We start from the raw sequence: 26,712 nt of genomic DNA on the forward strand, positions 1-26,712 counted from the left end.
GGTCGAATCCATCAATATTACATTACCTATTACATTACGATACAAAAATAGATGAAACTAGTGGACGTGGAAATTATCGTTATAAACGTAGTAATTAACATTACATTACATAGTGTCCCACCTTAAGGTTAAAAACAGAACAAGTGAGTTGAGGTGGAGGTGTAGGTCGCGGTGGATGTTACTAGTTAAGTCGCGGTCGATGTCGACAGCACATAGCACGGAGGTCACCTGCGCTGTCAGTCGAGCTAGAACCACTGTCAAGTGAAGTAGTTTAATGAAATTTGAATGACAAAAAGACTGTGCTTTTGCGATGTTGTGTCAGTCAAGTGATAATAGTGATGAAATGTCAGCTGTAAATAATCAGATCCTCCTTCATATTTCAAAAATTTACTGAATTTAATTACTTTAGAAATTAAAAAATAAACTGATTACAAAAAAGGGATTATATAAAAAGTATCAACTCAGATAGCGCAGGTAATGACAACTTGGCTTCGAACGCACCAATCACAGGGAACCATCCTTGTAGGCCGCGCAGTAGACATCCATGTAAAACAAACTCATTTTATTTTCAAAAGCATCGATGTAAACCTCCTGTTTTAGGGTCGCGGTGAAAGAGGAGGTGGAGGTCGCGGTCGATGTCGATATCCATGTAAAGCAAACACATTGTAGTGAATTTAAGAGAACAGAGCAGATAAGTCACGGTGGAGGTTTAGCGCGATGCCATCGATGCTTTTGAAAATAAAATGAGTTTGTTTTACATGGATGTCTACTGCGCGGCCTACAAGGATGGTTCCCTGTGATTGGTCCGTTCGAAGCCAAGTTGTCATTAACTGCGCTATCTGAGGTGATACTTTTTATATAATCCCTTTTTTGTAATCAGTTTATTTTTGAATTTCTTAAGTAATTAAATTCAGTAAATTTGTGAAATATGAAGGAGGATCTGATTATTTACAGCTGACATTTCATCACTATCATCATCATCACTTGACTGACACAACATCGCAAAAGCACAGTCTTTTTGTCATTCAAATTTCATTGAACTACTTTACTTGATAGTGGTCCTAGCTCGACCGACAGCGCAGTTGACCTCCTTGCTATGTGCTGTCGACATCGAGTAGCATCCACCGCGACCTACACCTCCACCTCGACCTACTTGTTCTGTTCTTACCCTTAGACGTCTGTGAGAGGAGTATTTTATAAAATTCTACTGTCAGAGTGACAGTTGTCATACTCCTCTGATACGTCTACAAGGTGGGAAACTAGAAACTATGTAATGTAATGTTACTTTATACGTTTATAACGATAATTTCCACCTCCAATAGTTTCATCTCTTTTTGTTTCGCACTGTATTCTGTTTTCCATCTTTTGAGCTATTTTGCCGGTTATTAGTGCGCTCATCACTGTATAATCGACAAGTATTCTGTTAAGTAAAAAGTAGTCGTACAAATAAAGTCAGATGTTAATTTAGATCATTACTAATGTAGTAACTGTTACAGTTGACTGTAACAAAATAGCTTCAGTATTAATTGGAGTGTTCATCTCTAAAGACTAATTCAGTCACCGTTGCATCCAACAAGATCGGTACAATTTGGCCACAGAGAGACTGGCCTGTCTGCTGCAGTACTGCAGAATTGATATCATCGACGATTTTGCCGAACCACACCTAATGCTGGCCACTCACTTACGGATATCGAAGAGGCCGAGCGACTAACAGGCGGTTAATTGAAGACTAAATCACCACATACATGCAGTTTTCGTAAAGGCGTTGGCACGCTCGATCACAAAACTGCATGTGTGTGGCGTCTCAACTTCAGTTCATTAACTTAACTACTCAAATAACGGCCTTCAGTCCTGGCCTGCATGCCATGGCCTCTTCGATATCCGTAAGTGAGTGGCCAGCATAAGTACCGTGACTGGCCGCCTTTAGTTTTTGATTTGACAATACCAAAATGTAAAATAATTTAATAATTATTTAAATCTTTGTATACTTAAGTAGTTCTTATATTCTTTTAGTTTTAGTATGTATTAGGATTCTCAATTTCCACTCTATGCTATCTTGTTGTACTAAACTGTGCTTTACTGCCATATAAAAAATCTAAAATAACGGTATCCCTATTTAGTTGTGGATGTGGTGAAGAATTTTCAGAATTTCACGTAAATTTTAATACAACAGATCTAAAACAAATTACAATAACTTGAATGTAAGGAGTAAAAATGTTCGTTCATCGAAGCGTTGGTTTTGTGTGTATTCTCGTCGTTATGTACTTTTTCGTCACCCAGTAACCCTGGCAAATGAACTTGGGTCACTTCGTTCGGCAATCTTCGGTAATACGCACTTGTACAATAATTGGCAGAGTCTAATAAATTTCAAAGTCAATGTACTTAACATATACTCCCCCACCTTGAAACCCCAAAGACCGGGTTTCAATAAAAAGTCTTAAAGAAAAAGTCAAAGATCATATTAATTATAGTTTTCAAACAAAAGTTATTGATCTTGGTTAGGCAGAACACATAATTTCACAACCGGTCGTTTAATCTCACCAGAGTTTGTCTTTATCACAACCGACCGCACAATATTGTCACTTCCGGTGTAAGTTTTTAAAATTCTGCCTAACTGCCACTTCAAGGGAGGAAGTCCATCATCCTTTACTAGAACCATGCGTCCAGGCTGGATCAGCTGTTGGCAATTCTCCTTCCACTTGACCCGCTGCTGAAGATGGGATACATATTCTTTGGACCATCTTGTCCAAAAGTGCTGTAATATCTGTTGCACCCTTTGGAATCTTGAAAGACGATTTTCATTAATGTCCATTAAGTTTTGTTGTGGTATACTCGTCAATGAAGATCCAATTAATAAGTGTGCAGGAGTAAGAGGGTTAGGGTCGTTTGGGTCATTAGAAAGAGGATAGAGTGGTCTAGAATTGAGACAAGCCTCTATTTGATATAAAACCGTGGTAAATTCTTCAAATGTTAAAATTGCATTACCTACTACACGTTTCATGTGGTGCTTAACTGATTTAATGTTTGACTCCCATAATCCACCGAAGTGGGGAGCACGTGGAGTAATGAAATGCCATTGAATACCGTCGATTGAGAGGTCTGTAATAATGTGATCAGCATTTGTGTTAAAAAATTGTCTGAGTTCATTATTTGCTCCCACGAAAGTGCTGCCGTTATCTGAAAATATTTCGGAGCATTTACCGCGTCGGGCCGTGAATCGGCGTAATGCCGCTAAGAAGCATTCTGTCGTGAGATCACTGACAACTTCTAAATGTATAGCCTTACTGGCGAAGCAAATGAAGAGAGCAATATAAGCTTTAGAAGTTTTGTAATTACGACCCTTTCTATCTCGTAATAAAACGGGACCAGCATAATCGACACAAGAAACCGTGAAGGGACGTGAAGGGGTAACTCGTGACTCCGGAAGATTGCCCATAAGATACTGTTCGGGTTTATTGTTAAATCTAAAACATCGGACACAATCACGAACAATTTTTCGAACCAAATTGCGCCCTGATATTGGCCAGTAATTTTCTCTTAAGGAAGCAAGAAGTGCTTGAGGACCAATATGTAAAAGTTTCAAATGCTCATGGCGAGCAATGAGTATCGTGAGGTGATCTTTCTGAGGTAGGACTATGGGGTGTTTCTTGTTAAAATCAAATGACGAATGATGTAAACGACTGCCAACGCGTATTAATTTTGTTGTTGTATCAAAGAATGGAGTTAGGCCAAGAAGTTTACTTCTTTTGTCAATTTGGTTGGAATTGGAAAGTGCATCATAATCATATGGAAATGACTGACGTTGTACGAACCTAATTAAGGTTAAAAGGGAATTATTGAGTTCTATTGTGGTCAAGGGACCTGTTATTCGTAAATGTTTATGAATCGACAGATTGTCTTTAAATCTTAAGACATAAGCAAAGACGCGTGTTAGTTTATTTAATGAAGAATATTTGTAGTAAAAGGTAAATTCGTTGTTGATGTGATGAAACACAAGAGTTTTGTTACGCAGTTCAGGTAATTCAGAAGTTATACAAACTTCTTGATGTTTTGTATATTGAGGCCATTCTTCTTGAGGCAAAGTGAGCCAAGAAGGGCCATGAAACCATATGTGGGAATTACTGAGCGAAGAAGGACTTATACCTCGTGACAGTAGATCTGCTGGATTATCATAAGTATTAATATATTTCCAAAATTCAGGGTTGGTCAGTTTATGTATTTGTGAGACTCGATTTGCTATAAAAGTCTTAAGTAAATGGGGAGAGGTGTTTATCCATGAAATAACAATTTTAGAGTCAGTCCAATACGTAATGTTTTTAAAGGAGACATTTACAGATGAAGTGACCTTTTCGACAAGTTCAGAAAGTAGTGATGCCCCACAAAGTTCGAGTCTTGGAATGGTTACAAGTTTCATAGGAGAAACTCGAGTTTTAGCACAATAAAGATTTGAAGTGTAATTTCCAAATGTATCTGTGCAGCATATGTAAATACATGCACCGTAAGCCGCCTCCGAGGCGTCAGAAAACCCATGAAGTTGAACAGAAACTGGGTTAGAAGAAAGTACATGTCTAGGTATTTTTAAAGTGTTTAATTTTGTAAGTTCGAAGTAGTATTTCGACCAAAGTGTGTAAATACTTTCAGGAACAGATTCATCCCAACTTATCTTGAGTTTCCAGAGCTCTTTAAGAATAATTTTCGATGTAACTGTTACGGGTGAAAGTAACCCCAAAGGATCAAATATTTGTGCTGTACAGGATAAAATCTGTCTTTTGCTAATCTTTAAGTTAATTGTGGAGATATTTATAGAATATTGTAGGGAATCACAAGACGGATTCCAAAGTAATCCTAGTGTTTTGTTATGTTCGTCAGAACCAAAATGCAAAAAATCAGGATCAGAATGATTTTGTAGAGACGAATCATTGGTAGTCCATTTTCTCAGAGGAAAACCGTAGGAAGATAATAAATATGAAATATTTTCCTTGATTTCTCGGAGTTCTTCCGATGTGTCACAACCAGTTAATAGATCATCTACATAAAAATCGTGCAAAATTATAGAGGAAATTTTTGGGTATTCGGAAATATGTCGATGAGCAATTTCATGAAGAGACCTAATGGCAAGAAACGCTGCTGATGCAGTACCGTAGGTAACAGTATTCAGTGTATAAGCAGAAATTTCATCATTTTTATTAAATCTCCAAAGGATCTTTTGAAGGTAACGTTGTTCAGGAGTAAGGAAAACCTGACGATACATTTTAGTTATATCTGCACCCAGTACGAATTTATGTTGACGAAATCTAAGTAAAATGTAAAATAAATTATCTTGTAAATGAGGGCCGACATACATGATGTCATTTAATGAGTAGCCTGTGGTAGTTTTCGCACTACCATCAAATACAACTCTTAACTTTGTAGTGGTTGAAGTTTCTTTTAAAACGCAGTGATGAGGTAAGAAGAATCCAGAATTATCATTAGTGTCATTTATTAGGGACATGTGACCAAGTTTAATGTACTCACGTATGAAGTCATGATATTCTAATTTCAATTGAATGTTATTTTCAAGTTTTCTCTCTAAGTTTAAAAAACGTTTTTTGGCAGTAGTTAGAGAATCCCCTAAAACTGATGGAGATTCCTTTAGTGGAAGAGTAGTGATAAAACGACCATCACAATGGCGAGAAATATGCTGCTTAAAATGATTTTCACAATAGATGTCTTCTTCGGAAACAAACTTAGTTTTAGGACACTCCTCTGGTTCCCAAAACTTTGTGAGCTGTGAATCTAATTCACTGGTAGAAGAAAAGTAACAATTATGTTGGGGGTGGTGTTGAATATTTGTTGGAATTGGGCCAGAAATTATCCAACCAAGAGTGGTTTTTTGAATGATCGGTAACCCAGGACCAAGTTTGATTTGTCCCACGCTTAAAATATCCCAAAATGTGTCAGCTCCAATAAGAAGGTCTACTGGACCAGGTTTTTCAAAATTCTGGTCAGCTAGAAGTAATTTTGTTGGAACATTGAGCTGGGAACGATTGATGTGTATGTAAGGTAAATTACTTGTTATGTTGGGCAAAATTAGACAAGATATTTTTTTCGAGAAATTGTTAATATCTGATTTAAATGTTAGTGATGTCCGGAAGTTAATATTGTGAGTTAATTGATTAATTCCCGAGATCGAAGTGTTGATTTTTTCCTTTGAAAGTTGTAAAATATCACAAAATTTCTCAGATAAAAAGTTGGATTGACTTCCGTTGTCCAAGAGTACTCTGCATTTATGTGAGTTGCCGAACTTGTCAAAAACGTTAACAACAGCAGTTGAGAGTAGAATATACGGTTTAATAGCAGTGTGAACACTTGAGCTTATATGATGTGTTGAAGAGAAGTTAGAGGTAGAAGTAGATTCATTTGACTGCAGCCCAGTGTTTGGAACATTGGAAGGTAATGAAGATTGAGAAGAATTGTTTTCTGTGGAAACTGAATTTGAGGATTGTGAATTCTCGAAGTGTAACAGAGTGTGATGGATCTTTCCACATTTTCTACAACCAGTAGAACGACAATCCTTAGTACGATGGCATGTGCCAAGACAATTAAGGCATAAACGTAGACGTTTTGCATTGTTTAACCTATTAGTAGGATTTAGTTTTAAGAAGTCAGGACAATAATATATTTTATGTTCCTTGTTACAAAAGTTGCATTTAAACCTATTCTCTGTGTTAGAAACAAAGGCTCTTGTTTCAGACTTATTACCTTTGTATCGTGGTGAATTTTGATCCTGTTTATTATCATTGTAGTTATCTAATGACTCTAAGATACGACATCGTTCTTTTAAAAATTTCAGTAAATCATCTAAAACTGGTAGGTTGTCTTTACAATTTTGTGACTCCCAAGAGCGTCTTGTTGAGTTATCAAATTTTGTTGTTAACAAATAAATAATCAAATCATCCCAGTGTTTAGTGGGGCGTTTTAAAACTTCTAAAGCACGTAAATGTTTTTGTGTATTGTCTAGAAGTTGTCTGAGACCTTGATTTGATTCTTTTGTGACTAGTGGTAGGTTAAAGAGAGCTTTAATGTGATTGTTTACAAGTAACTGTTTATTTTCAAATCTTTCGATCAATAAACTCCAAGCAATGTCGTAGTTTGCATCGCAGACTTGCAAAGATTTAATAGTGTCGGCAGCTATGCCACGTAATGACAGACGTAAGTAATGAAACTTTTGTACATTGGAAAGTGAAGTATCATCATTAATAATAGAATTAAAACTGTCGCGAAAGAAGAGGAATTGATCAAACGATCCATCAAATGTAGCTAGATTCAATGGAGGTAACTTAATGTTGCTTGTATTTGTAGGCCTAGCTGCTATTGAACCATTGACACTACGTGAATCAGACGTTTCAGTAGGTCGTCTAGATAAAATAAGTTTTTTGATGTCAGATATTATTTTAAAATATCTGTCCTCAAAAGTCTGCCTTTCAATGGCATGTAATGTGTCATAATTTTCCTCGCAGTCAGGATCATCAGTTTCAATAAGCATCTGAACCTCATTAAAAACATCTAAAAGCCCTTCGGCTTTGAATAATCGCATTTCTAAATCTACGAGGTCGATAATTTCATTATTTTCTATACTTCGAAAATATGTTGTTAAACGTGTAAGAGCACCTTTAGTGGCCATTCTCTTTGTTTTGTTTTGGTCTGACATTTTTGACAATATGACCAAAATGTACGAGGATACAAAATAATTAAATATTATGTATGTATGTTAATTAAATTATGTAATTTTAGTAATCTAATGTATGTGACGTATATTATACAGATATAAACAATCAAACTGTGTTTGATGTTTCAAGAAATAAATATTTGATCTTCGATGAATGTAATTAAATAAAAAGAAATGATTTATTCAAGTGCAGAAAACGGAAATAAATGTTTTGTAATTCAATTATTATGTACGTAAGAATTATTATTAACGTTTAGTTACGATCTGTCAGAATAAAATAAAAAATCAGCTAGCACATTCACAATGAATACGAGAGTAGGTAAAACGTCAAATATGTCACTATTCGAAATAAATATATTAATTTAGATTGAAACTCATGTACTTAAAATATTTATTAAATAGAGACTGAAAAAATGTGAAATTATAAAAAGGATTCAGTATTCAGTGTTGTAAATAATGTAGCTTCCTGGGGTTGATACAGCGGGTCAAGTACGACGTCGGTTCGTAGAATGTAAAGCTGCTATTTTCTTTTGTAGTTCTGCTGGCACTGTAGATTCGTTGTTCGAAGGACCAATAGATGTGGATGTGGTGAAGAATTTTCAGAATTTCACGTAAATTTTAATACAACAGATCTATAACAAATTACAATAACTTGAATGTAAGGAGTAAAAATGTTCGTTCATCGAAGCGTTGGTTTTGTGTGTATTCTCGTCGTTATGTACTTTTTCGTCACCCAGTAACCCTGGCAAATGAACTTGGGTCACTTCGTTCGGCAATCTTCGGTAATACGCACTTGTACAATAATTGGCAGAGTCTAATAAATTTCAAAGTCAATGTACTTAACACTATTTACGGGAGTGTTTAACTAACCCTAACCCCTAACTAACTTAACCCTAACTACGAAATTAGATGTTTTTTTAAAATAACTCCGAAAATATAAATTTTAGAAAAAAACTGACTTGACCATTGAGAAATTCAGAAAATTTTACAAAAAAAACTTGAATTTTCTAAAATTAAATCTGTATCTTCTATAATTTTTTATTTATAACGCTAAAGTCACCAATCTCACAAACATTGGCGCACTGTAAACTAACGTACGGCGAAGTGCACGGTTGAGTTATTTTAATGAAATTCTTTGAAAATTTTACAAATTGAACATGAAAAAAGAATAATTAAGCTATTCTATGGTTATAATAGAAAGAAATAAAATGTATGGGCATAAGTACGGTGTGAGCGGAAAGTGAGCCTTACATGAATTTTGTTTAAAAATGATTTAAAAATGCGTAACTAATACACTCTCAATTTTGCACAACTTACCTTTCAAGCATCTTACTAAATGATGTTTCATTCAAAAAAATCTGAAAAATTTAATTCAAATGATATGACGTCTCAAAAAATGTAATTTTTGAAATCTTCGTAGTTTTATAGAATTACCACCATTTTAAGACGGTATTACTCAAGTTTGAACAGATCTATTACAGTTTTGTAAGTGCTTTTTTAAATCTTAGGATGTAATCTTTAAAATACACTGAATTATTTTAGTTTAGAAATGAAATAAACTACATATTTCTTTTTAAGAAAATTAAGAAAGATAACAAAAATTTAATACAAAAACCAAAAATTACCAGTTAAAAAAATGTTTATACAAAGTGATCAAAACTTTTTTCTGTAAACTTACCTAAAATACATTTAATAATAAACTTCAACAATAATAAATGTTCAGCAAAAAAAATTTTTTTTAGCTCTTATACAGTATGTCTGCGTAACTTGGAACCTATTGATAACTTTTTTATTATCAGTTTTACGAAAAAAAGTTATTCTTTATAAAAGACTCTGCATCGTATATAATCTAAGATGCAATCATCAAATATCAAATTTAATTAATGTTATACGAGGTATGTCAAAAATATGAATTTCACTCAAGAGTAAACTACCTTTACATTTCACAATATCGAAAATTGTTATTAAGAAAAGTTGTTTGAAATTAAAAAAATTGTTTTAGTGTTCAATTACATCCTTCTAATTAAAATATTGTGAATAATAAAGGCACTTAACTCTTAAGAAAAATTCATATTTTTTACATGTATGTATACACCGTTCTTAGGCGTCAACGCCCTTCGGTAGGGATCTATGGGGGAGTTTCACCGAGCCGCAAGCCCTTATCTCTTGCCGTACTGCTCCCTCATAGGTCGATCAGATGCCCGCATATTCCAGACTAAGCGCCAGATTCATATTTAGAATTTTATACTGGCGCGTTAGCCTTTTTGTTTTTCCGATGGCCTGGCTTGGGCTTGAACTCTCGTACCTCTCGTCGAAGAGAAGTGCGGGTCAGCCGCTAGTCGCACTGAGCTATCCGATCGATTTTTTACATACCTCGTATAAAATTAAAAAAGTTTGATATCTGATGATTGTATCTTAGATTTTACACCAGTGAGAGCATTTTATGAAGAATAACTTTTTTTCGTGAAAGTGATAATAAAATAGTTATCATAATTGTAATAAAATGATAATCAGTATCCGTAATTTGAGAAAAAATTGAAATTTTTTTTTTCGATTAGAATGATGTAATTGTATATTTAGACATAGTTTCTAATTTCAAACAACTTTTCATAATAGCATTTTTTGATATTCTGGAATATAAAGGTACTGCTCTTTAACGAAATTTATATTTTTGACATAACTCGTATAAAATTGATAAAATTTGATATCTGATGGTTGAGTTTTAGATTTTTGACTATCCAGAGCATTTTATTAAGAATAACTTTTTTTCGTAAAATTGATAATAAAAAAGTTTTCCATGTGGTTCCTAGCTACGCAGACACACTGTATAAGAGCTTCTGTATAAGAATTTTCAAATTGCAATGCCATATTCGGATTCAGCATAATCAAAAACAAAATAGAAACATATTTTATCAAAGTAAAATAATTAATTTATCGATATTTTTAAAATTATTTATACAGAACAATTGATATTGTTTAAACAATTAATAAACAATTAGCGGCCAAATCTGCGAGTAGAACTTTTTACTTTAACATGTATATAAACTAACAAAAAAAGTTTTAGAAAAATATATTGTTTTTTGTTTGAATTTTTCCGAAACAATGCATGTTTTCGTTCTAATTGCACTCCCCTAATTGACAATCTGCGATACATAGACGATACGGCATTATTAGACCGATTAGTGTAAGCATGCGACCAGTAACTGCTTAGGTTTAACCAGTTAAAATAATTCAAAGCCAACCAACTCCATCGTCTTCTTTTTTTTTCTTCTGCATTTTCTCATATTTGTACTCAGATAGGGGTTACAAGTTTTTCTTAGAAAATTTTTGAACAGTACTTCTTCTTTGGCATTTTTCCATTATAAGTTCGCTGTTTTAATCCTCAACAGATATTTATCCTCCGAGTCAACTTCTGTTGGATCTCCCTTCATCATCGCCTTCTCTATACATATTTTCCATCTCACAGCTGGTCTTTCCGTCTATTTTCTGGATGTTCCCATTCATTACTCTTTTTGGCCACCTGTGATCTGGCATTCTTTGAACACGATCGTACTATTGTAGTGCTCCATTTTCCAATTTTTTGTTATTCAGCATTCTGCTTCCATCCTGTTCCATATTTTCTTATTCTGTACCTTATGGTAATTTGAAGACATCTTCTCATCAAGTCCAATTAGTCCGTTCTTTAACGGTAAAATATTGCAAAATCTCTAAATTTTAAAGAAACGCTTGGATTGACATGAAATTTGGCATACACATAGCTAACAAGTCAAAGAAAAAAAGTGATATTGTGCCGATATGTGCTTTGGCCCTGGGGGTGGTTTTCACCCCCTCTTGGGGGTGAAATATTCGTCCAAAGAAAGTCAGGAAATGGATAAACTGGCTAATTTTAAGTAACTTTTGTTCTATAGAGTTTTTTTTCACTAAGTCAATACTTTTCGAGTTATTTGGCAGTGAATATGTTCAATTTTTCAACAAAATAACCACGCTTTTAGACGGTTTTTCGCAAATAACTCAAATAGTAAGTATTTTGTCGAAAAAACATTCTTAACAAAAATATTAGTCCTGTCGCCAGTAGGGGTACAACGGCCTCCTTAATTCAGATGGACTTACCCAAGTTTTCTTTATGTATTTTGACCCGTAGAACACGAATTTTTTGAGTAACAGTCGATCCGGATGTCGATAAGATTGTTATAAACAAAGAACTTGAGGAATCACATAACAGCGATTTTTCGCAAAACAAAACATGTTTTTGTATTCTTTGGGTCATTCTAAGCAAAAAATTATTTTACAAGTTTTTTGGTAGGATGCATAGTTTTTGGCATAAACGGGGTTGAACTTTCAAAAAATCGAAAAATTACAATTTTTGAACCCGAATAACTTTTGATTGAAAAATAAAATAGCAATTCTGCTTACCGCATTTGAAAGTTCAAGTAAAATTCTATCGGTTTTGATTATTTTCATTGCTAGAAATTAGTCTTTTTATTGTTAAACAAAGCTATCAACACATAGTGATTGAATGATGTTTTCAATGCATTTCTAATTTGAAATCGAACGAGTAGGCGCGCATACAGAATTTCTACGTACATTACGTCCATTAAAACGCATGCATTGGGCCTGGGAAACACTATGTGTTTATACCTTTGTTTAACAAATAAAAACTTATTTTTTAGCAATGCAAACAATCAAAACCGATAGAATTTTACTTGAACTTTCAAATGCAGTAATCAGAATTGCTACTTTATTTTTTAATCAAAAGTTATTTTGGTTCAAAAATTGCACTTTTTCGATTTTTTGAAAGTTTAACCGCGTATATCTCGAAAACTACGCGTCCTACGAAAAAACTTGTAAGACCATTTTTTGCTGAGAATCACCCAAAAAATACAAAAAAATATTTGGTTTTGCGAAAAATCGCTGCTATGTAATTCCTCAAGTTCTTTGTTTATAACAATCTTATTGACATCCGGATCAACTGTTACCCAAAAAATTCGTGTTCCACGGGTCAAAATACATAAAAAAAACTTGGGTAAGTCCATCTGAATTAAGGAGGCCGTTGTACCCCCCCCCCCCCCCGTGGCGACAGGACTATATAGCCTGTAAAATTTTTTAAAAAATGGTGTATATATCACATCTCTACACCTAGTAAAAGCAGAGTTATAGCTAATAAAAATAGGTTCATATTCGTCAAATTCCAAATGGAATACTTTAACGTGAAATAACCAAAAATGAAGCATATTTCGGGGAAAACTCATTACAACTTATTTAAAGTATTTAAAAAAAGCTTCATTTTTGTTTTATAAAAAAAATTTCTAGCATCAAAATTAAACAAGTTACGCTCAAAATAAAGTTTGTCCCTTTTGGTTTTGGTAAAAAAATCGAGAAAATCACCCCCTAATTAGTATCTTAAATGAACTTAATCGTTACGACTTCACAAGTTTCTTGACTCGTGTATATATTGTTTATATGATCTGTAAGTTTCATCGGTTCAAAGTCCTTATTATTGAAAGCGCTGTAGTTAAGAGGGGTTGAACGAGTCACTGGTCAACTGGTCACGAATGTATGCAAATTTAGAAACACCAAATCTTAATCAATTTTTATCTAACAGAAAAACAAAAAAATACATGATATTCAGAAAAGCAAATCTGACTTTTTTTTTGTTTTTCGCGATTTTTGGTATCTCGAACAATTTTAAGTTATTTTGAAAGAAAAGATATTTTTCATAATTTAAATTTTTAAAAATTTTACTTTGAAACCAAATTTTTTCAAAAATAAGCACTTTGAATTGATGAAACTTACAGATCATATAAACACAACATAAGTAAAATAATTTGTGAAGCGGTAACGATTAATTTCATTTAAGTTGCTAATTAGGGGGTGGTCTTCCCGATTTTTTTTTGCAAAAACAAAAGGGACCAACTTTATTTTGAGCGTAACTTGTTTAAATTTAATGCTAGAAACTTTTTGTAAAAACAAAAATACAGCTTTTTTAAACACTTTAAAAAAGTTATAATGGGTTTTCCCCAAAAAGTGCTTAATTTTTTGGATATTTCACGTCGAAATATTCTATTTGAAATTTGGTGAATATGAATCTACTTTTCATTGGCTATAACTCTGGTTCTACGAGATCCAGAGACCTAACGCGTACAACATTTTTTTTACTTTTTTATAAGCTATATTTTTGCTAAGAACGTTTTTTTCGACAAAATACTTACTTTTTGAGTTATTTGCAAAAAACCGTCTAAAAATGTGGTTATTTTGTTGAAAATTGAAGATATTCATTCGCAAATAACTCAGTGTTGACTTGGCGAAAAAGCTCTATAGAACAAAAGTTACTTAAAATTAGTCAGTTTACCCATTTCCGGACTTATTTTAGACATACATTTTTTCACCCCCAAGAGGGGGTGAAAGTCACCCCCAGGACAAAAGCACACATCGGCACTATATCACTTTTTTTCTTTGACATGTAAGCTATACGTATTCCAAATTTCATGTCAATCCAAGCGGTTCTTTAAAATTTAGAGCAAAAACCGTGAAAGAATGGACTAAATTCGATTAGCCGTATATTATTTCGTATTTGTTGTTGTCACTGGACATACTTCAGCTACGGGTCCGATTCTAAAGAGGCAAAAGAAATTATTAAATAATAAAAGTCAAAGTTTTAAAGTTTTCAACCTAATAGAAATATTCCTAAAAGATATTTAACGACGTTCTACACCTTCGTTGCGGGGTATGCCTCTTAGAGGAAAGGGGGGGGGGAACTTATATGCAAGCGAAAGTTGGTAACAATGCATTTATAGCAGAATAATCAAATCATATGTTTCAGTATTGAATACTTTATAAAAATAAATTATAATAAATTACGGAAATTACGGAATAAATTACGGAATTAATTGTAATAAATAAATTACAAATAAATGGTACGGTAAACAATCCTCATTTTTTAATATGTTATTCCTTACAAAAAAAAACCTTTAATTTAAGCACAAATAATTAAAAATCGTAAATTTGGGTCAAAAGTTATTAACTTTTTAAAAATTCCCATAAGAGTCCATGTTAAAACTTAACTTTGACCTTTAATAGTAATTAAACGGCACGGTAAAACAATTTTTAAAAAATCAAGTCTTAGTTTTTTGAAGTAAACTATAACATACTAAAATTTCATGCAAATCCTTAATTCTTTGCCGAAGGTGTAGAACGTCGTTAATTGAAAGCTTATTGGACCAGTTTCTTGGTAACACCTCCATGGCTTCTAAAAATTGCAAGCCAGATGGATGCTGAAGCGAAGAAGACAAGAGGGAATTCAAAAAACTTACAATTCACGACCCCGTCTGTTCAGATAGTAAATTCCAACGTAAAATGGACCTAGTTACTCATAGGAGTAAAACCAATATAAAATGAAATAAAAATGTATACCATTTTTATTCAGTTGCAATGCGAAGGCAAAACTGTCTTATTTGTCACTTAGAACAGAGAGCGCAAACCAGCACTCTGAATCGACGATTTTCGACTCTTATTGGAGTCATCATCGGAGAGGCGTAGGCCTGCTGCTCTCTGCTCGAAGTGACCAAACCATGAAAGTTTATCCCCGCGTTGCAACTTACGTTCATGGAGTAGGTGTCTAGCATCTGGTAATTGAAAGTCAACGTTTTAAAGTTTTCAACCTAACAGGAATATTAAAAATATTGACAAATATTAAAAATATTCCTAAAAGATATTTAATTGAAAACTTTCCAGGAAAATCGACCATTTTCCTGGAATCGTCGATTTAGATGCTGGTTTGCGCTCTCTGTTCTAAGTGAAAAATAAGACAGTTTTGTCTTATTTTTACATTTTTATTTCATATTAAATAATAATTTTTGATGTTCGAGAGATCTATTGCATTTTTGTCTGTATCGCCAAAGGTATTCTTTCGTGAGATCACGTCTTGTTTCGAATACCGTGGGGAGTCATCTCCAAGAATTGTTTTGCTTTCGTCCACAGACCACGTCTTGACTTTTTGACTTTATCAGAGGCACCCTTAATATAAATTGCGATGCCCTATTCTTAATCATACACAATCAGATTGCTTCTAAAACACCAAACAAATTTTATTTTATTGTATTTGTATTATATTCGAGAAACAGATAACAATTATTATATTAAACTTGATATTCTTGATGATGATATTTTGGTTAAGTATAAACATATTCTGTTTATGTTGTATATAAATATTTATTGAAAACATGAATCTGATGATCTACAATAATTATTATTGTTAAACTGCATATGACTGATTTATCAGCTACAGTGACGATATAATAAAACAGGAACGGCAATGTAATCGGCCAGAGTTCAGTGGCTGTAAAAGGTCACGGTGTCACTGAACACATAAATACAATATAATCCGTTTTTTAATACTGACAACTATTTATTGATCCTTTCCGCAACTATAAATTTCTAGTTGTTATTAAAAAAAGACTTTTACAAGACGTGGCTGACCACTAAGGTAGCTGAACATGGAGAATCTGCTAGTAGAAAACAGATCAGAGGACAAAATTCAAGGTACACTACTTAATAACGAAGTAGCATACAGAAAGGTATGACTAACATTAGCCAGAATGAAGAATCCCCAGGTCCCGGAAATATTCCTGTCTAAATATAAAGGCAGGAGGCCTTTAGTAGAAATCGATGGGAGCAAATGGAAAAATCCTCTGTCCAGCAGTGGATGAACGTAGGTTTAAGTTGAAGAAGATTTATGTTATCCATATTGACAGAAACAAGGGATTACTTTCATTCAAAAATTTGATGTAAGTACCTATGGGCAGACATTAATAGAAATGAGTACATAATTTGAATCTTATTGGTATTGTACCTTTGATCCCTATTGATGCTCGGGTCACCTTTGAATATTCTTGGAGGTTAAACACTTGAGTTGTTTTTGATTGTTTTGTTGATCTAAAAGGTTTTTTTTATGATTCTAACTCGGACTTCCTTGTTTTGCTGTTTTGCTTTCTGGCAAGTTTATTTATGGGATTTTGTTTTTGTCTTGAGTTGGTCATCTGTCAACTGTTATTCTTTACAAGTATTTAAATTTTATTGTTTGGGTAGATATTAACATACTAGCATATAGGTAACTCCGTCGATATTGATTGACCGGTTTGAGGTTGTGAGCTCATACTTATATCTGGGATCATTGATCACAAACACAGGGTCACTACAGGACAGGGTTGTTTCGTTTTAAACATTTTGTTTTAATACTGTTTTAAACATGTTTTACTTAAACATATTTATGTTTATGTTTAAAACTTTGTTAATATGTATAATGAACATACAAAAATTATTAAATACATTATATAAACTTTTTAACATACATACTATTATTTATTAATAATCGGAACATAGAAAAAAAATTGTAAAACTTAAAACATTTTGCATACAAGAGTTAATCAATTTCTCAAAACTGTTTTAGTCTCATAGTAATCTTGTAATCTAAATCATCAATCTGATCAGTCACGTCATTACTGATGGAATTAAGTTCTTTAAAAATTGAGCTTAGAAGCTTTGACATTGCTAGTGGGCCTAGCCGATTACGTAGTTTGGAATGGTAAACCGTATGATGAGAAGCTTCCAACCGTCTTTCTATGTTGGCTGACGATGCAATAGTTCTGTGAAGCTGTTGAGCAAGTTTCAATGCTATAGTATTTATATTTTTCTTAGAACGCCACCATGCCAATGGTTTTACATTCTCAATTAGATGTCTAGAAAACATATTATGGTTTAAAGGGTACACACTTTGCCTGGTAATAATAATAATAATTGAAAATGCTTCTGGATAATAATAATTTATAATAGTCTAAGAGCTAGTGAACCCTCCGACTAACGGTCGTCCTGTAAGGCTAGAAATTTTTCTAGTGATAATTCATAGCACACCAAGGCTAAAAACCATGACCTGGCAGGCATCAGTGGTGCACGTGTATCTACCAGGTGAATCGAAAAGTGCAAATTTAGGGGGTAAAATAAACTTTCTCCTGTAAGGTTTAAATTTAAGTATGTGTTTGAGTAAGTCATTTAGAAGAAATGTGTACAATGACAGGCGATTCTGAAGAGCATAAGACCTTGCCAGGCGAGGGGAAAGATTAGGGGTTTTTCCTAAAATTATTCTTTTTGCATCGAACAATTTTTTTTAGGTTTTTTGAATCATTCCAAACAGAAAAGGTCTTTGGTGATTTTTCTCTTAAGTTAATAGTTTTTAAAAAATTGGAAAGAAATCCTTTGTAAAAGGTATAAAATTTTTTTATTAAAAATCCCTTAAAAGGGCTACATCACAACAAAACGTTTTCGATTTTTATAAAAAATCATCATCAGTGTTCGATCTAAAAATAAGTATAACCGATTTAATGAATATAAAGTTATTATTTAAATTTTGACAAAGGTTAGAGCAAGTTGGTTATACTTACAAACTGGATGCTAGCTGAGCCACAAAATAAAAATATCTGGGTAAAAACCCTTTACATAAAATATAGATGCCTTAAAAGTGCACACTTCAAGAAAAAGGCCTGTGATGGTCACATGGCAAACAGGATAATGCCCTAAGGTAAGGTATACAGGTTTCCCAACACGTGGGATCCAAATTGAGTTGATCACATTTCAATGACTTAATGGCAACTGAATGCGAAATGAGTGATGTTTCTGAAAGGTGTCAAAAGACAGATGGACAACGTGACGTGGAATTTACCCTGTATTACGACAGCCAACTAATTGTTAGTAAAATATTTAATGAAAATTTACATAGTAATAACAAACATCAACAAAGTTGTGGCTATAATTACATTTAAGTAAGTACCTTGAATATGTAAGATGAACGTAAAGTATGAAATGATTTTTATAATGAGAAATAGCCAGAATCTATGCAGCCATCTATACATGTTCCTATTCAAATTGAAGTAAGTCCAACTGTGCTGTTGAAAATTTGATTTACTATGAATTAAAAGGAGTGTTTGGTTTAATTGTACCAATGGCAGAGTAAATTAGAGAGTCTGTGGTAAATGAAAGTCTGATATTAAAGTAGTGTTGAAATTAAGATAAGTTGTATGAGTCACAGGAGGAAACTGATATGATATAATGATATGTGAATTAATTGGTTAAGGTACCTGAGTGTTGATATTGGAAGTGAAGAAGAATATCAATTGAACTAATAACCTGGCAAAAGTATGAGGTCGTTTTATGTAACATAAGCATCTAGGGCTAAACATGTTTATGAAATAGGGATTTTTTCTATTTTTTATTTTTTATACCAAGTTATCGAGTTGAATTGAACAGGTTTAAAACTGGATAGATGTATGAAGGTGTATTGAAAAACAAGCACAGTTGGACTTACTTCAATTTGAATAGGAACATGTATAGATGGCTGCATAGATTCTGGCTATTTCTCATTATAAAAATCATTTCATACTTTACGTTCATCTTACATATTCAAGGTACTTACTTAAATGTAATTATAGCCACAACTTTGTTGATGTTTGTTATTACTATGTAAATTTTCATTAAATATTTTACTAACAATTAGTTGGCTGTCGTAATACAGGGTAAATTCCACGTCACGTTGTCCATCTGTCTTTTGACACCTTTCAGAAACATCACTCATTTCGCATTCAGTTGCCATTAAGTCATTGAAATGTGATCAACTCAATTTGGATCCCACGTGTTGGGAAACCTGTATACCTTACCTTAGGGCATTATCCTGTTTGCCATGTGACCATCACAGGCCTTTTTCTTGAAGTGTGCACTTTTAAGGCATCTATATTTTATGTAAAGGGTTTTTACCCAGATATTTTTCTTTTGTGGCTCAGCTAGCATCCAGTTTGTAAGTATAACCAACTTGCTCTAACCTTTGTCAAAATTTAAATAATAACTTTATATTCATTAAATCGGTTATACTTATGTATTTTTAGATCGAACACTGATGATGATTTTTTATAAAAATCGAAAACGTTTTGTTGTGATGTAGCCCTTTTAAGGGATTTTTAATAAAAAAATTTTATACCTTTTACAAAGGATTTCTTTCCAATTTTGTGATTGATGGTATACAGCCAACTACAGGAAAACTTTTTCTTTTCCTTGTGGTTTTTTAATAGTTTTTGTTATATAAGCGATTGAAAATTTTGAAAATTGCGAAATTGGCCATTTTTAACCCTAAATCGGACATTTATCTAAAAATTTCAAAGTTGCCAAGGTAGGTAGATATTCTTTAAACATTGATTGATGAAATCCCAAAGAGTTTTTTGCAATACAACATCGGAAACGCCTTTGTTTTTTAATTGCTAATCAAGCGGGCGCGACACTGTAGTATAAGTGAGGACGTTTGAGTTTACATAAATTCATTATCTCGAGAATGGGCAAATTTCAAGAGAAATCCTCAGACAGGTCGATTTTTATTTTTAAATTAGGACTTTTTGGCATATATATAATACTAGTGACGTCATCCATCTGAGCGTGATGACGTAATCGATGATTTTTTTAATGAGAGTAGGGGTTGATAGATGATAGGGTTAATAGATGGCAGAAGAAGCATCGGAAGAAGACGAATTTCATGGTTGAAGAACCTGAGAGAGTGGTTTGGATGCAGCTCGAAACAACTATTTAGAGCTACTGCCTCAAAAATTAAAATAGCTATGATGATTGCCAACCTCCGTAGCGGAGATGGCACCTGAAGAAGAAGAAGGGGTTGGGTGATAGCTCATTTGAAAGGTTATTTAATTATCTATTTACTAATATAAACATTAACATAATTATTTATACAGGGTGTACAAAAAAATTTTTTTTATTAAATTAACTTTGATTAAATTTAACAAATAGAAGAAAAAATTTTTTTGTACACACTATAAATAATTATGTTAATGTTTATATTACTGAATAGAGAATTAAATAACCTTTCAAATGAGCTATCACACAACCCCTACTCTTATTTAAAAAAATCATCGATTACGTCATCACGCCCAGATGGGTGACGTCACTAGTATTATATATATGCCAAAAAGTCCTAATTCAAAAATAAAAATCGACCTGTCTGAGATATTTGAAATTTGCCCATTCTCGAGATAATGAATTTATGCAAACTCAAACGTCCTCACTTATACTACAGTGTCGCGCCCGCTTGATTAGCAATTAAAAAACAAAGGGGTTTTCGACATTTTATTGCAAAAAACTCTTCGGGATTTCATCAATCAATGTTTAAAGAATATCTACCAACCTTGGCAACATTGAAATTTTTAGATAAATGTCCGATTTATGGTAAAAAATGGCCGATTTCGCAATTTTCAAAATTTTCAATCGCTTATATAACAAAAACTATTAACTTAAGAGAAAAATCACCAAATACCTTTTCTGTTTGGAATGATTCAAAAACATAAAAAAAATTTGTTCGATGCAAAAAGAATAATTTTAGGGAAAACCCCTAATTTTTCCCCTCGCCTGGCAAGGTCTTATGCTCTTCAGAATCGCCTGTCATTGTACACATTTCTTCTAAATGACTTACTCAAACACATACTTAAATTTAAACCTTACAGGAGAAAGTTTATTTTACCCCCTAAATTTTCACTTTTCGATTCACTTGGTAGTTACACGTGCACCGCTGATGCCTGCCAGGTCATGGTTTTTAGCCTTGGTGTGCTATGAATTATCACTAGAAAAATTTCTAGCCTTACAGGACGACCGTTAGTCAGAGGGTTCACTAGCTCTTAGACTATAATGGATGGATGATAAGTTTATTCCACTAAAGCGATGATCAAGCAAATTTGCCAAAAAATGGGCTGGGGTCACCACAAAATAACTGACAGTAGACGTTATTGGAATAGCTAACTTGCAATGTTCCCCAGGCAACTTCTTATCTATTAGTTAGTAGAAAAATAGATCAAACACCTTCAATTAATGTTATGTTTAAGAAAATATGATTTAAACAATGTTTTCTTCTAAGTTTTATATGTTTAAAATATTAAAATTAAAAACAAAAAACATGTTTAAAGCAAGAAAAACGTTTAAAACAAAAAAACATGTGTTTTAAACAAGTTTTATTTGTTTAAAACATACATTTTAATAACAAAAAATGTTTAAAACAGAAAAAACATGTTTTGTTTAAAATTAAAAAAACATGTTGTTTTGCAACCCTGCTACAGGAAGAAATAAAACGTAGATGTGATCTAGCAAAAGTTGCCACATTGACCACAATGTGGAAGGACTGTCAAATTTCAAGAGCGGTTGATCAACTGCTTAATATTCTCTATACTGACCTACGGACGTGAATCTTTTACCCTTAGACAATCGGAAACAAGAAAGATAGTTTGAACTGTGTTCACTGAAATGTTCTGTTGAGGTTTGTTCACTACGGAGACCAAAGAATGGTATCCTCGCCTAGTATCATATGATCGTATCCATCGCATCGTATCCTCGCCTGAAGCAGAGCATCGTACTCTTCATGTTCACAACGAGGTATTTCGCCCTGGTATCGTTGTCGTCTCTTCATACGGAAAAACCACATTCTACAGCAATTTTGGACCACAATTTCTTCAATACTATGTTATTGTTATGATTTTTATTTCTTTTATTCCAAATTGCTTCCCGCACAACTACTAAACCGATCAACTTTTCCTTGTCCATATTGCGTTTCGATCGTAGAGTACCGGGGTCGAGGGTTGAAAAAATACTAAGCTCGAATACTATGGTCCAAACCTATGGTCCGATACCTGGCTCTGCGCTTGACTGTGAACGCTCGCATTTAAAATAATGCATATTTTATATTCAAAGCCCGAATTTCAGGCACTCCTAGGTTTGACTAGGCAATCCTCAGGTCTGACTGACGGTCTTAGTCAAAGTCCGAAATAAATTACAGTTTCGGCCTTTGACTAGTCAAACCTAGGAGAGACTAAATTGGTCAGGCAAAGGTCGAAATTTAATTTTATGAAATCGGGGTTTGACTAGTCAAACCCTGATCAGCTATTAAAATGTCGTAATGTGTTAGATTGGGTTTCAGAAAACGTAATTTTTTAATTTAACGTTTATTAAACGTTTATTAAATTAGTATTTATTCTCACATGTTGAGGCATTATGTCATTTAGAGTTGCACAATAGGTTAGACCTTTTACACTTACATAATTTTGAAGAGCATTTCTTATTGTAGTAGCATTTTATAAAGCCTTGTCCTCCAAATTTAGAGTCCTTTGTACTAATTTCTCTTAGACAGCTTAACGTCTGGATCATCTTCGAAATGTAAGAAAATTCTCTTTGCATTCTCTTATTTAATTTCTTGGAAAAAGTGTGTGTATTGTTCCGTATTTCCTACCAACTCTATATAAACCGTCAATTGTTTTATCTTGTATGATATCCAAACTATTTCGAGCATCTCCTTTGGCTCTATAAAAGCTGGGGATAGGTATTGTTACAGTTTTTCTGATCGAAATTGGACGAAATTTTTTTTTCACTTAATTGTTTCATAGCGTTAGCCTGGGAATGAAGACCTTCATTCGCCTTTCCTTTATTTATTTTAATCTTTTCTGTCTGTGCACAACGCATGCATGTAACTTTTCTTTTAAAACCTTCATAGTACCTATGCATCAGGTGTGCTGTCAGCGCACACAACATGTACCACCTGATTACAAATTATGCACGTATGTGCATCAGAGCTCTCTTTTTGACAAATACAACAAACCACATCCGAAAAAGTAATCTAAATTGTTTGCAAAAGCTGTCTCTAAGAGAAATTATTAGTACAAAAGATTCTAAATTTGGAGGACAAGGTTTTATAAAATGCTACCTCAATAAAAAATGCCCCTCAAAATTATTAAGTGTAAAAGGTCTAACGTATTGTTCAACTCTAAATGCCATAATGCCTTAACATGTGAGAATAATAAATACTATTTTTTAATTTTAATTACGAAAATATAAAAATAATAATCGTTAAAATTAAAAAATAACGTTTTATTAAACCTAATCCAACAAATTACGACATTTTAATAGCTGATCGGGGTTTGACTAGTCAAACCCCGATTTCATAAAATTAAATTTCGACCTTTGCCTGACCAACTTAGTCTCTCCTAGGTTTGACTAGTCAAAGGCCGAAACTGTAATTTATTTCGGACTTTGACTAAGACCGTCAGTCAGACCTAAGGATTGCCTAGTCAAACCTAGGAGTGCCTGAAATTCGGGCTTTGACTATAACACATATATTTTACCTGGTATTGGATACTATGGGTACGATACTTTGGTCGGAGCGAGGGTTGGCGCCTCGTTGTGAGCACAACTTTGGAGACGAATGCTACGAATGCCTTGGACCTCTTCAGTCAGACAGAAACAAATGCCGCCTTCAGTCCGAAAAAATTGTTACTAAAATGAAAATCGTTAACGAAATAATGTTTCAAATACATTGAGCAAAGTAATTTAAACTTCACTTTCAGTAGTGATCTTTTAGTTTTCTTTAATATGCAAAAATAAATAACAAAGAATAGCATAATATGGTGATAAAATTAGTCATTTGCATTGAGTAATGTCAGTTGCATGCGTCATTTGAAGGAGCGTGTTAATTTATTTTATTGATTTTTTTTTATTCAGTATTTTTTAATTTTGGTATTCTTTTATAGTCTAAGAGCTAGAGCCGAAAAATCATCGTCATAAGTAATATGGAGTTTGGCATGTGAAATGTGTCTATTAGGTCGGGATCCCGCGTATGAAAAAAAAGTTGAATTATAGCAAGCTGAAAATTTTTTAATAGCTTAAGGGTGTCTAGTCGTACAAACTTTGATATATGGGAACACTGGAACAGGGGAAGTTTTAATTGTAGAACAGGTTAAAAATTTGGAATGGTCAGACCACGAAAACGGCACATGTATTTTGTCCGACAGAACAGACTTAAACTTTTCGAACAGAGATTAAATTCTCATGCAAAAATCAGACTGCTAGTTATCACCAAATGGGCGTTTTAATGAGCGGAACATGTAGAATATGTCAAATGACAGGAATTATGACAGGTGATAAATAGCAGTCTGATTTTTGCATAAGAGTTTAATTTCTGTTCGGAGAGTTTAAGTCTATTCTGTCGGACAAAATAAATGTGCCGCTTTCGTGGTCTGACCGTTCCAAATTTTTAACCTGTTCCACAATTAAAACTGCCCCTGTTCCAGTGTTCCCATATATCAAAGTTTATCCGACTAGACACCCTTAAGCTATTAACAAATTTTCAGCTTGCTATTAATCAACTTTTTTTTTCATACGCGGGATCCAGACCTATATTGTATATTGATAATTATGACCCCTTTCAGGCTGACACCTCAGTGGATACAGGAAGTAGCAATAAGGGATGAAAGGGGAAAGTTAGTGTAGTCTTTAAAGGTTTTCACCTCCTATTTTGTTAAACCTCCATCGATTTGCACGAAAACTGGTGACTAGTTAGAACATACCTCAGGAAATAAAAATAATTTGGTGCCAACTTGCACTTTTACCCTGGGGGTGGATACCACCCCTTCTCGATGGTGAAAACGATTTTATTAAAAATAACCCCACAAATCGATAGAGGGACAAATTATAAGTAAAATTTGTTATATCATGTTATTAAAATAAATCAATACTTTTTGAGTTATTGAAGATCAAAGATTTGTCTGTTTATAGTCCGTTCTTTAACGGTAAAATATTGCAAAACCTCTAAATTTTAAAGAACCGCTTGGACTGACATGAAATTTGGCATACACATAGCTAACAAGTCAAAGAAAAAAAGTGATATTGTGCCGATATGTGCTTTTGCCCCGGGGGTGCTTTTCACCCCCTCTTGGGAGTGAAAAAGTATTCGTCCAAAGTAAGTCCGGAAATTGATAAACTGACTAATTTTAAGTAACTTTTGTTCTATAGAGTTTTTTCACTAAGTCAATACTTTTCGAGTTATTTGCCAGTGAATATGTTCATTTTTTCAACAAAATAACCACACTTTTAGACGGTTTTTTGCAAATAACTCAAATAGTACGTATTTTGTCGAAAAAACATTCATAGCAAAAATATAGCCCGTAAAAAATTTAAAAAAATGGTGTATATATCACGTTTCTATACCTGGTAGAAGCAGAGTTATAGCTAATTAAAAATAGGTTCATATTGGTCAAATTCCAAATGGAATACTTTAACGTGAAATAACAAAAAATGAAGCACATTTCGGGGAAAACTCATTACAACTTATTTAAAGTGTTTAAAAAAAGCTTCATTTTTGTTTTATAAAAAAATTTCTAGCATCAAAAGTAAACAAATTACGCCCAAAATATAGTTAGTCCCTTTTTTTTTGGTAAAAAAATCGGGAAAATCACCCCCTAAGTAGTATTTCAAATGAACTTAATCGTTACGACTTCACAAGTTTCTTGACCCGTGTATGTATTGTTTATATGATCTGTAAGTTTCATCGGTTCAAAGTCCTTATTTTTCAAAGGGCTGTAGTTAAAAGGGGTTGAACGAGTCACTCATCACGAATGTATGCAAATTTAGAAACACCAAATCTCAATCAATTTTTGTCTAACAGAAAAACAAAAAAATACATGATATTCAGAAAAGCAATACTGACTTTTTTTGATTTTCGAGATTTTTGGTATCTCTAAGAATTTTTAAGTTATTTTGAAAATAGCATATTTTTCAAAATTAAAATTTTTAAAAAGTTTTATTTTATAACCAAATTTTTTCCAAAATAAGCACTTTGAATCGATAAAACTTACAGATCATATAAACACAACATAAGTAAAATAATTTGTGGAGCGGTAACGATTAATTTCATTTAAGTTGCTAATTAGGGGGTGGTCTTCCCGATTTTTTTGCCAAAACAAAAGCGACCAACATTATTTTGAGCGTAACTTGCTTAAATTTAATTCTAGAAACTTTTTATAAAAACAGCAATAAAGCTTTTTTTAAACACTTTAAAAAAGTTATATTGGGTTTTCCCCAAAAAGTGCTTAATTTTTTGGATATTTCACTTCTATTTGAAATTTGGTGAATATGAATCTATTTTTCATTGG

The 26,712-nt window shown here is 33.2% G+C and overlaps 2 protein-coding genes across 5 annotated transcripts in view; one reads left to right on the plus strand and one right to left on the minus strand.

Moving 5' to 3' along the window:
• Window positions 1-26,712, plus strand: part of LOC114346117 (E3 ubiquitin-protein ligase RNF19A-like) — a 500,767-nt gene that overhangs the window by 202,390 nt on the left and 271,665 nt on the right. The window lies entirely within an intron of this gene.
• Window positions 2,151-7,690, minus strand: LOC114346251 (uncharacterized). Its single transcript, XM_028297026.2, has 2 exons — window positions 5,727-7,690; window positions 2,151-2,175 (listed from the first exon to the last, which is right to left on the minus strand). Exons 1-2 carry the CDS (start codon window positions 7,688-7,690, stop codon window positions 2,151-2,153), a joined length of 1,989 nt encoding a protein of 662 aa, XP_028152827.2.

The sequence above is a fragment of the Diabrotica virgifera genome, chromosome 1 (assembly GCF_917563875.1).
Source record: "Diabrotica virgifera virgifera chromosome 1, PGI_DIABVI_V3a".
Taxonomy (NCBI): Eukaryota; Metazoa; Arthropoda; class Insecta; order Coleoptera; family Chrysomelidae; genus Diabrotica; species Diabrotica virgifera.